We start from the raw sequence: 12,203 nt of genomic DNA on the forward strand, positions 1-12,203 counted from the left end.
GGAGGATAGATTGAGGTCCTACATTATTCTCACTCATAAATGGTTCCATGCACAACGTCCATTCAATTCCCAGGAAGTGGCAGCCGACACGAAGAGGTAACTAGAAGGTCTCAGGTTATCCATTAACTTGGCAGCAAAGCCCAGCCAAGGGCAAGTTCTCATTCGATGCATTTCAAAGCCCCTGAAGTCAGCACCGTAAACGCCAGCAGGTGCCAGGACGCTTCTTCAACAGCCACCGTGCATGTGGCTGTGGCTCATCTGGTCTCAATCAAAAGTGAAAGAGAGGACAGTTGTTTCCTTGTCTAACTCTCTGCAAATGCACGGAGTGAAAAAGAAAACGGGTTTTGCAAATTAGCACCGGAGCAAACTTGAGAGAGTTTGCCTGACGGCGGGTCTCGCTCGGGACGCTGCAGCAGCTGCGGTGGGTTATGAAGTGCAGTGACGGACGGGGCGATGCTGACAGGGGGCCATGAGCCCTGCAGCTCCCAGAGTCAGTGTTGCTGAGGGGTGAGCAACACCAGGTTTCTGACCCGGAAAACAAATCTCCCTGGAGAACTTGCTCAGATCCCGTTTACGATGGGAATTTCCCGGGCACCTTGCCGGCCCCAAGGGCCTGCACAGATTCGGGAAGCGACTGGTTTCCGTCCCAGACACCACAACACGGATGCGTTTAGGAAAACATGCGGTTTTCACATGCAAATGCCAGCTGTCACCTGGGAGAGACTGCATCACATGGCTTCCCCCAGAGCAGTGGGTCCCAGCGCGGGGCACACGCCCACGGGGGGGGCAAATGGACTTCTAAGGGGGGCAATTCGAGTGAGTTATTAACCGTGAAATTTTTGCATTCCTTATGGTTCTGGGGGCCTCATAGACAACATGTAAAGATATGCTGCGTCATATTTATGCATCTCAGTTCTCGATGATGTTTTGAAACTTTATTTGCTATTTTTTCCTATCACTTCGTATTATTTTTTAAACAAGTCCTCAGTGAGGTCTTCCTCAGGACTTCCACCGTCTTCCCTTCTTTTATTTTCCTCTTTCATGGATGCCATGTTCTTTGGAAGCTTGTTGAGACCAAGTGAATGGCCTTTTAGGCTTCCTCCACGTGAGCAGGAGCTCGCTGTTTGAGTAATTAGGGTTCTATGTCACGGGTGGGGGATCAGGGTTTTAGAGACGCTTAGGGGGGCGTGGCCAAAAGAAGGCTGGGAAGCAGGGCCCTGGAGCCTGGAGGGAGAGCAAGGAACTTGAGCGAGGGGCCCCAGTGACGTCACGCAGGAGGAAACCCAGCCGCCGAAGCACATGAGGTCCCACACGGGCAGGAAAACCTGCAGTATCGCATTTCTGCCTTTGGAACAAAACCCTTCATGAGCGCTCTGCAAACAAGGGCTCAGAGCACAGAGGCCTAGGGGCTCTCTACTTCCGTGCGGCCGACCGCGCCTGGGCGCTCACAGCCCCGCCACACGCTGTCCTTTGGCACGAATCCACCTGTTTGCGTCCAGGTGCTCTCTGCACCCACACAGGTGGGGCTCCGCGCCTCCCAACGGTGACTCAGGAAGTGGGGATCTTCGCGCTCACAAGCGACTGGGGCCCAATCCTCCGGAAAAGCATTTTCCGAGTTCGCGTGACTCAGCGCCGATGACTGAGCCTGGGATCACGCAGGCGTTCGCCTCCTTTCGCTGGGCCCTCGGTGGCAGGCGTCCCATGAAGGGTGTGAGGTCGGTGTTTGCTTATTCATAACAAGTTTTAGGGACAAATCACGGGATTGGGGAGAAATGTTAAAACTATCAACTGTAATCCAGGCTCCAGTTCAATTCTTTACATCTGGCCGTTACTTTAAAAACACAAAGAAACCAAATGACCGTTCCGATTTTTAAATGTAAAATGTGTCACCTGGCGGGCATTTTCCTTCGGACAAGGTCAGTTTCTTCGGGCCGTTTAGAGAAATAGAGCAGGGAATTCTGGGGGCTGGCCCCGGCCCACAGGTCTCTCTCTTCTCCTTTCCTTGTTTGTGGTCCAGCTGACGGTTCTCCTTCAGAGAAGCTCCCCCCCAGGAGATGGAATCAGCCCCTGCTGGCTCCCGCGGAGTCTCCCCCCCCCAGCCCCCATCACACCTGGGATAAGCCATCGCACCCCAGTGAGCTCAGCTCCTCCAGGAGGCGGGGCCTTCAGGAACCTTGTTCTTTTAGGGTAAACCCAGGGCCCAGCAGGAGGTCGGCATGGAGAGCGTCCCTGCTCCTCTGGCCCTGGCTGCCCCCCGTGTCCGTCTGTGCTCACAGACTATGGGTCCCACCCCCGTAGGCCCCTCAGGGCCCAGGCTGGGGCTCCAAGCACGTGCCCTCTTCTATTATCAGGTTCAAGGTGCTCCTGCTGCTGTCCCAGGAGACACTGTGAGCTGCAGGAGGAGACTTCTGATAGATGAATTCGTGGAAATAGAGTAGCTTCGAGGCTGAGGTACCGGTGAGATCCACACGGCCCCTGGTCCACGGGGAAGCGCGTGCCGAGTCAGACCCCCAGGGGAGTCGGGGAGCAAAGACCAGTTCTTCTCCGTCACAGCTGCAGGCACCACGCACCACCCGTCGGAGTCACAGCTGCACGGCCACGCACCACCCGTCGGAGTCGCCGCGGACTCGTCAGGAAGGATTGCAGGGCCTGGGTGCAGCGAGGCACCTTCTCTCAGAAGCACCTCTTGGTGGCCCTAAGGGACGTTTAAGGTTCGAGAGCTCCTGCTTGGGGAGAAGAAAACGCCCCCCCCCCCCCGTCTTTTCCACTCAGTCACTGACGTCTAAACCGCGGACTCGGGCACATCTCAGATGAGAACGGGGAGTCCTCTCTGCGGAATGGCAGCCGTGGACACACACGGTCCGCAGTGCACTGACAGAAGCTATTGATTATTGATCAGCTGCCGATCACCGCCATGAGCGGGCTGCTGGCTACAGCTGCCCAGAACCCAGCCTCGCTCCATCCCATCGGGGTGATGACAGGGCGTGTGACAGGCTGGGGGCGGGCTGTTCCCCAGCCAAAGGCAATCCCTGAAGGGGACTCTCCAGTGAACAATAGTTCAAGGCCATGCTCTCCTGGGCTCCAGGCCCTCCCGCTAGCGCCCCCTGGACCTTCCCATCTGAGCCCCTCGAATCCGCCCAGTGACTCGGGTCGTCCTAAGAATGCACAGCCCCCAGGTGGACTCAGTCTACCCAGGCTTCCCGCCAGAAGCCTGTGTGCCCCCTGGGTCTGCATCTCTCACTCGTTACACACGCTTACCCAGCAGTTCACCCTCCCACCGGCCTGAGCGAGCGGCTCCTTCCGCACCCCCATCCTCCTGCATCTCCATCACTGCTCTGCGCGCCCGCACCGCCCTCCCCCGCTCCATGTCGCCCCACACCCACTCCCCGCATCTCATCCCTGGCTCCTAGCTCAGAGCCCTGCGGCCACCCCGTCTCACACCGGGAAGGCGGAGCTCCGGAACTGCAGTCTCACACCAGTCCGCTCTGTCTCTCCTGTGGCTGCACCGAGCCCCGGTCCCCCGCAGCGCTGGCTGCTCCTGGCGCGGCTCTGGGAACGGCCTTCGTGTTGCCTTCCCGGCAAACACCCAGCGCTCTGCTCTGCAGGCTCCAGTGAGAGACCCTCCCCTGTGGGCTCCACCTGCCCCGGTCCAGGCAGAACTGAAAGCAAAGACCAGCCCTGGCTGGTGTGGTTGGAGGCTCAGCCTACAGACCGAAGGGCCTGGCTTCGGTTCCTGGTCAAGCCATGTACTTGGGTTGCAGGTCCCATCCCCAGCCCCAGCTGGGGAGCATTTGGGAGGCAATCGGTGTGTCTCTCTCACATCAATGTTTCTCTCTCTCTCTCTCCCTCTCTCACCCCCTCCCCCCCCCCCAAAAAATGGGAAAAATATCCTCAGGTGAGGACTAACAAAAATAAAATAAAATAAGATAAAGCAAAGGCTAATCCCAGAAGGCTGCCCTGTGCCGGCGGACCTGCCGCTGCTTCTGCAGGGTTTCAGGCTTGCTGCCTGCAGATCTCTCTTCCCCTAGCTGACTGCCGGACCCTTGAGAGCAAGTCCCGCATGTGACTCACCCGCAGCTCAGACAGGGGATGGAACAGCCCAAGTCGCTCCCTGTGGTTCGAACATGAGGAAAAGAATGCAAACAAAGCCTGAGCCGTCATAGGTAGCGATGCGTGTCCTCACGCTGAAGGACAAACAGCCGCGGTCCCCTTACGTAACTGTTTACCCCAGCTCAGGGCCACGTGCGGGCGCAGGAGAAGCCGGGTGCTGGTGGGAGCATTTCGGGCTGTGGACAAGGCCTTCCCCTCCAACCGCCAGGCCCCGAGACTGCAATTCAAGGTCTCGCTCATGAGACGTTCCAGATGCCGTCGTCGGAAAGGTCACTTGGGCCGTGGGGCTTCCTGGGAGAGCCCGCCAGAACAGGACGCAGTGCGGAACCCAGAGGGAAGCCTCCGCTCCCTGCTCGCCGCACACACGCCCTCTGAGCGCGCTGCTGGCACCGGCAGGAGGGCAGTGGGTTTTAAGACACACGCAGTGCACAGAGACCTCGGCAGTAACAGCCAGGCTGATATTCCACCGTGGAGGCTCCCAGACCGCGTGTCCACCCCAGCCTCCGCCTCCTGCAGGCCTGGGGCACAGCTCCCGGCCCCCGGCCCCCGCCACTCTCCTGCTCCCGGCGGCCCGGGGAACTTTCTGGACACCTGAATGGAGTGTGTCTACCTAAATGCGTAGGGAGAACACTGGACTTAATGGTTCCGACGAAGCGAGAACTTCAGTCAAACTGGTTATCTGACGTGAGGGGGTGGGCCTGGATCCTGGCCCGAATCCCAACTGCCCTGCCTACCCTGGGGCCAGAGGGCAGACCCCCCTCAACTGCTGTGCAAAGAGCCAACTGCTGCGATTTTCTGAGAAAGGGCAACCTTTTAGGGGGAAAGCGAGAAAGAAGGTGTGCGCAGGCGTGATGTCACATGGGACCGGCCCCCGTGACGAGCCTCCTCCGGTATCCCGCGTGTGCTCATCGTTCCAGAATAAACCTGTCGAAATGCACCGAGACCAAAGCTGCTTCTCATCACAACTTCAAATGTCCACAAAGGACAGAAGGAGACAAAGCCAAAAGCGTTCCGCGGCGATCTGAGCGGCCCCGCCCAGTTTTCTCGTACTGACACGGAAACAGGGCACGGGGCAGCCATGTTCTAGAACCGTCAACTTTCCTCAGAGTGGGCGCCTGTGCGTAAGCCTCCCTCTGAGGAAGCCCATGTCTGCTGTGCGAGGTCTCAATTCAAACAGAGCCGCAAACACGACCTTCACGGCAAGCCACAGGGCGCACGAAGGCCACACGATCCCCCCGGCAGGGCCTTCAACCCGCTGAGCGTCCCCGACACTCTGACCCCACTGCCCATTCCAGGGCCGGGGTCCCCGACACTCTGACCCCACTGCCCATTCCAGGGCCGGGGTCCCAGCGTGGGGTGCTTCCCTTCAACACCCACAGTCACCCAGGTAAGAGGAGCGCTGGCTGCCACGCCTGTCACTGACCTCCAGACACAAGCTGCGGGTCCCAGAGCTGAGATCAAAGCAAAAACAAGAGAGTATTTTCTCTCTAAACAGGGCGGGACCCTTCATCGCTGCTGACACGGCCTCTACAGACATTTCAGAACGCGTGGAGCCCTCAGGAAGGGAGCGGATGGGGCTCGGCCGAGTGTGCGACACAGCGCAACTCTGACACTAAATATCTGAAGCCAGAAATATATGAAGACAGTCAAAAGTCAGGAATGTGTTCGGAGGCGGGGCTGCAAATGCCTGCCTTTCTCGGAATACCGCCCAGTCTTCACCTAGGTGTTCTGCAAGAGCCAGGGGCTTGCTCAGCAATCGATAGATCTCCACAGATCGCCCGAGGGATGGAGCGAGGCCCAGATTGGTGCTGACTGGGTGACTGAGAAGCCTCCGGGACAGGCGGCCGACCGACCGCAGAGTGACTGTGAGCAGGAGTCTAGACCCGGGACCGGGGACCCGGTAGTCCTCCCCAGGGACCACCCTGAGGAAGCCAGTCCCTGGTCCTGTCCCTCCCTGGCATTCGGTGCTCTCCTAAGGCCAGAACTCACAGGCGGCGAGGCAGAGGCGGGAGGCGACTGAGGGCGGGCTCTGGGGCAAGAAGGCCTGAGTGTGAACCCTGGTTCCGCCTCATCCCAGCTGCCGGGAACTCACTTTACTTCTCCGACCTCCGTTTCCCCAGACATCATGGGAGCACCCGCTTCCTGTGCCTGGTGCAAGGGTTAAAAGGACCGAGAGGACAGGCGAGTCCACCTCTCAGAACCAGGCCAGGCTTTTCTCTAAAACAAGGACATTTCTTGAACAAAACTGACTGCACTTGTTTGACATGGGTCTTTACCACTCTCTGTCAAAAGCCACAGCTTGTATTTTTTAGACTTTGCCCCTGAAACGTTGGTCTTTTTCTGTGACTCTAACTGAACAACGCTGGCCCGCCTACTCCCGCTGCTGGTTTTTTGTTTTTTTCCAGGAGCATCCTGTTTTAAGCGAATACAGAACTAACAGGCAAATTAAGTGGTATTTATATTTTTTTTCCAAAACAAATCTCCCTGCACTAATCATCGTGTTCGAAGGGATAACAGGAGGAGCTGGGGGTGTTTCTGGAGAAAAGGGATGAGTTAAGGTGCCCCGAGAGTTTAATGTCACTCAGGACAGGGTCCGGGCAGCAGAATGGGAGGTGCAACCCCCTCCCGGCCCCTCTGGCTGGGGATTCAGGAGCCAGAAGTACCAGACCCTGTCGGGGGGGGGGGGGGGGGAAGGCCCCCCCGCCCCCCCCCCAGCCCAGCAGGGAGTAGACAGCCACCCCTCTCGGAGGAGCACAGCCCTCAGCGAGCAAAGGAGCCCACGGTTATGGAAATCATCCCCAGCTCCTGTTCCCACATTTTGCAAGAGGCTTCCAACTCCAGATGTTCCCAAAGAGCCCATTCCGTCGCCAGCTAATCTTTCCGGAGTCTGTACCAATCGCTCTCCTCTGTGCCAAGATTGCCCGCACCTGGCAGCCGATCCCCGCACCTGGCAGCCGGGCAGAATCACCTGAGGAGTTCCGAGCAACCCCCGGCGCGGGTCTCACCCTGGACAGAGGGAGGAAGCCGGCCTGTCTGGGGGTGGGAGGCAGGCTTTGGGTTTTATCTGCTTTGCTTTGGTCTAAAATCCCGAGGGATTCTCATTTGCAACCAAGTGCGGCAACCGAAGCTTTTAGCCCAACTAACGCGCTCGGCCCCAGCCCCCACTCCCCGCGCCAATGACCTCAGCGGCAAGCAGGGACCTGACTCCTGCAACCGGCTGCGCGATGTTGAAATCGCGCAATTAAACCTTCCGAGCATGTTTCTTGTTTCTCACGTTGAGGGGGGGATGGCCAGCAGCCACCCACAGGGCCAGACCCGCTCAGGTTCGCGGTGGACTCTGGGCCCACGGGAGCCACAGACACCCATCCGTTTTGGCCAAAAATTAACTCGAGTATTTTGGTTGGCTCAATGTCAGAATCTTCCGAAAGCGAAAAGAAACCTCCCCAGAGAAACTCCGGATCCCGAGGAGGAAAGTTTGCTAAGAAAAAAAAAAAAGGCGGGGACCCGATCCCCAGGAAATTGGGCACCAGGACCCAGCGGTCCGCCCGGCCGGTCGCAGCCCCCCCCCCGCCCCCCCCCCGGCTCCACCACGAACCCAAAGCCACGACCGAGGCCTGCGGGGGTGGGGGGGGCACGTCTGGGGGTCCCCAGAAGCGACCACTGCACCAGACCCCACGGGCCCGGGGGACGCGGGAGACCTGGAGGGAGCTCGGGGGTCTGCGCTCCCCACTTTTGACGGAAGAGGACACCACGTCCCCCCCAGGCAGCCACAGGGAGTCAGTGACCGAGACCCGCACTCGGCCTCCCGGCCCGGCTGCAGCTGCACCCCGGGAAGGGACCCGCCCGCGAGCCGGTTCCGGGGGGACGGCGCGGTGCAGGGAGGCCCCCGGGGTCCCCGAGGGGAGGCGCGCACTCCCGCCGCCCTTCCCGAGGCCCCGGGACCTGGGACGCACGTGCCGAGACGCCCGCCGCCCCGTGCGCGAGGGCAGGAAAGTAAGAAAGTTGCGAGCGCTTCGGGGAGTCCCGATCCCCGCACCCCGCGCCCTGGTCCCCGCAGCCCGCGCCCGCCGTCCCCTCCTCCGGCCGCCGCGGGCTCGCCCGGCGCCGACACGCAGCGGCACGTCCCCCCGCGGTCCCGGCCGAGGCGCCCGTCCCGGGCAGCGCAGCGCGGGCGGCGGGCACGCCCTTACCTTTCTTTTCCTCCAGCGCCGGGCGCACCGGGAACTGCGCCGCCAGGAGCACCAGGAGCGCGGCTCCCGCCGTCCGGGAGGGTCGCATCGCCGCCGGGAGCCCGCAGCGAGTCCGGGAGGAAAGCGGCGGCCGTGCGCTCCCGCGGCGGCGGCGGCGAGGCGAGGGCTCCGGGGGTGGCCTGTGGTCCGGCGGGGAGGCGGCGGCCGCGGGCTGCTCGGGACTCGCCGGGGACGCGGTCCGCCCTGGCCAGGGTGTGCGCACCGAGCGGGGGGCGGAGGCTGCTGCGCCCGCGCCGCGCCGGGGCTGCCCGGACGTCTAGCGCGCGGGGCGGGGGCGCGGGAGGCTGGGCCGGGAGGAGGAGGGACCAGCCGAGGAGGAGGGATCGCGGAGCCCAAGGCGAGGCGGCGGGAGGAGGACCCAGCGGCGGCGGACTTGGCGGCCCGCAGCGGCACGGAGGTGGCCCCGCGGGCCCGGGCGCTCGGAGAAGGGCGGGCGGGAGGGGGCGGCGCCCTACTTAGTCTCTGAGAGGGCGTCCCCTGCCCTGTGGGCCAGGACTCGGCCTGGGAACTAGGTGACCCAGCCTGCGTGCAGCCAAATGGGTGCCAGGGTCGCCGTGTGCCCCTCTCCCTTCCACCTGCCGAGCAAACTGGGACCAGCTCCCTGTGAGCTGGCCCAGCCGGGGCCCCAGGCCGGGCAATGGCATGGATGGGCAGCGCCCCTTTATCTCGCTCATCGCCTGCGCTGCACCAGGAGCCTCGTGGGGACAGAGGACCTCCTGGCAGCCACGTTGTCCAGCTCTGGGCCGGGGGACAGGAGTGCCCGGTGGCTGAGTTGGAGCTCTCAAGTCCGAAGGGCCCTTCACGTCCCGCCAAGCATCTGCGACATCCTCTGAACCGGGACAGCCTGCTCCTGGCCCGGAGCCGGGCCTGCGAAGTGTTAACTGAATGAATGCAGGAGGCCCGGAGCCCACAGCCCTCAGAGGCCAGCACCAGCCACGGTGCTTGAGAGCAAATGCCTGTGGTCAGTTCTTGCGCAAAAGTCAAGCGCTGCGAATACAGGCTGGACACCAACCCAAATGGGGTGCTTTTCCAGAAGAGCCGCCCGAGGCAGCCGCATGGGGCCAGGCAGGAGCGCCCACCTGGGCAGCTCCCTGAGGATGGGCCAGAGGAATGAAGCTCCCGGGCTGCACCAACCTGGGCTGCGCCATGTCTGCAACACGCTCCTTCCCCACAGGCCAGGTGTCCTCGCGCCCCGTTCTGCACCCAGATCCCAGCCGCCCTCACCAAAACCCCTGCCTGCCCCCCATGGCACTGGGCCCACCCCAGGGATGGAGGAATGGTCATCCCCAATCCCCCTGGACACTGATGTGAAGTTTGGTTCCTCCCTGAACTGGTGACATGGGAGCGACACTCGTGACTTGGTACTCTTCGGCGGTTAAGTGGAGTGTCCGGATGGGAGCGGACGGATAACCGTGGAGCTTGTTAAGTACAAAACTGTGGGAGCGGGCCTCCACATACTTCAGCCCCGTCTTCGCGAGGGGCATCTGACCACCTGTTTCTCTGGCCTTGGAGGTCACAGCGAGAAGGGACAAGGAAAAATATCAAAGCCTGCCTTTCAGAATTTAAAAACGGATCTTGGGTAAACTGGGGGCCGCCTCCACGTGGGATGCGGTGCCTCCGAGTGGGACGGGGCTCCCCATCCAGAGAGAGGGGTGCCTGCAGGGGCGTTGGGGACCAGGGGAGGCGGAGTCAGGGATGGGACTAGGTCCCTTCCGACCCTACAATTTCGCAGGAACATGCGTTTCTAAAACAGGCTTCCAGTTGGATGGACATGCACCCCACGGCTCCTCTGAAGATATTTTGAGACACAGAACTGTGCTGACTGCCCCGCCTCCCCACCCCCACCCCGGGGACAGCAAGGAAGCTGGGGACCGGGGCTGGGGGGAGACTTATTGTTTTACCGTCTGTCCTCTCAGACCACTGTGGGCAGCCGCACCTGCTCCTGTAAGGGAAGGGCCGTGGCTCCGGGCCCCCTGCTGAGGCTCCTGGCACTCCGGTGTGGGCTTGCTTGGTTTCCTCGGCCACACACTCTCTCCCGTGGAGTCTGGTTATTCGTGGGGCCGTGTGGGCAGCGCCTGGAGGAGGCCGTGTCTTTTTCAGGGACCGCGAGCTGGCACAGCGGCTGGCGCACCCACCTGTCATTAGCGCCCTCGTTAGTATTGTGTTGTTGGGATTCTCGGTATCTCCAGGGCTCGGGTCGGGAGGTGCTAAGAAGCAGAGCCGCATTTTTGGATGCTGGTCTCTGGCTCTGTCGTTTGCGCATTCCTTTGCACAGGCGTCTTGTAGGAAGTTTTTGGACCCTGGACAGTGCTTTGCCCGTGTGAAGGTTTAAAACTGAGATGGAGCCTGGCCCGCGTGGCTCAGGGGTTGAGCATCAAGCTCTGAACCAGGAGGTCACGGTTCGATTCCGGTCAAGGGCATAGGCCTGGGTTACGGGCTCCATCCCCAGTAGGGGCGTGCAGGAGGCAGCCGATCTGGGATTCTCTCTCATCGTGGATGTTTCTCTCTCTCTCTCTCCCTCTCCCTCCCTCTCTGAAATCAATACACATATATTTTTAAAACAATGAACAAAAGGGAGATGAACTTTGCCTAGGCGTCACTACCTGTCTCAGGGAGAGTTCCAGCTGGACACCTGAGCCCCGGGCGGCAGCCGGTGGCCCGCAGAGCACGCTCAGGGTGCCGGTGTGGTTTTCTGAGGCCCCTTCAATATTTGTTCTACTTGAACTTTTGGCCACATTTTTAAAAATCAAGTGATTTCCATATTTAAAATGTGAACTCTCTGTTTCTCTTGAAAAAACATGGTGACGTGCTGGCCAGTGGGGTCTGCTTTCGTGGGGGAGGGGCTTTGATAACTGTCCCCTTGGGAAAGAGTGAAGTTGGCAGCTCACTCAACCCACCAAACCTGCTTCTCCAGTTCAGGGCTGCCGCTGAGGCTGGCATTTCAGCCTGCGGCCCCGCCCTTCCTGGTTCAGCCGTGCTCTTTACCTCTTTACAGCTCCTTCCCTCCTGCCCTTATCTTCCTTTCTCCCTCCAGCTCCTTCTGGCTCATCTGTGTGTGTGTGTGTGTGTGTGTGTGTGTGTGGCTGTGTATGAGGCTGTGTGTGTGTGTGCCTGTGTGCGTGCGTGTGCGCGTGCGCGCGTGTGTGAGTATGTGTGCACGCACACATGCGTATCTGTATTTGTTGATACATTTTTGTCCAGAGGTCAACTCATAATACTTTATATACCACACTAGACCCCACTTTAAATTTGCATAATTCAAATATGGAATAATATAAAAATCACAGCTCATACTGATACCGTATCATCGTTGTTGACTATATATATATATATATATATACACACACATATATGAGAATATAAATAAATCCTATATATAAATGATATATATAAAAATCATATGAATATATGTATATATATATAAATCAGGAGCAGAGAGTGGCGGGTTACGGGGTTGGCGGGACTAAGTATCATCGTTTATCTTGCAGATCAGCAAGCTTTGCCTGGCTTACTGGTCGATGTAAACTGTAACAGATGGTGGAACGTGAGCTTCACTAGGGAACAAGTGCGGAGGCATTCTGAGGCTTCTGAGCTGCTTGCAGCACAATTATTACAATTCTGTCCCCCCGCTGTAATGGAGGACCCACGGCCCAGCGTATGTTCTCCAACCAGGACCAGGCCCTTCGCCGCGGAGAGGCCACGGGCCATGGCAGCGTTCTCACCGAGGACACCAGCAGGGAGCGTGTTCGGAACCTTAAATGTTCTGTGTTTCAGCTGAGGCGTTTTCCCATTAAAACATAAACTGACGCTGTGTATAAAGAATTCACACTCACACACACACAC

General features: G+C 59.7%; 1 protein-coding gene across 3 annotated transcripts in view; it reads right to left on the bottom strand.

The window, feature by feature from the left end:
- EGFR (epidermal growth factor receptor) overlaps window positions 1–8,628 on the bottom strand; it is a 107,815-nt gene extending 99,187 nt beyond the window's left edge. For 2 of the 3 annotated variants that reach the window (XM_059655881.1, XM_059655880.1), the window contains exon 1: window positions 8,301–8,627. In XM_059655881.1, the coding sequence (XP_059511864.1) occupies window positions 8,301–8,388 (88 nt within the window). In that variant the 5' untranslated portion in view covers window positions 8,389–8,627. Of the gene's footprint in view, window positions 1–8,300 lie in introns of all 3 variants that reach the window. The other variant, XR_009447430.1, reaches the window with a different exon arrangement.
- Window positions 8,629–12,203: the final 3,575 nt, after the last annotated feature.

Source organism: Myotis daubentonii, chromosome 10, assembly GCF_963259705.1.
Source record: "Myotis daubentonii chromosome 10, mMyoDau2.1, whole genome shotgun sequence".
Classification (NCBI taxonomy): domain Eukaryota; kingdom Metazoa; phylum Chordata; class Mammalia; order Chiroptera; family Vespertilionidae; genus Myotis; species Myotis daubentonii.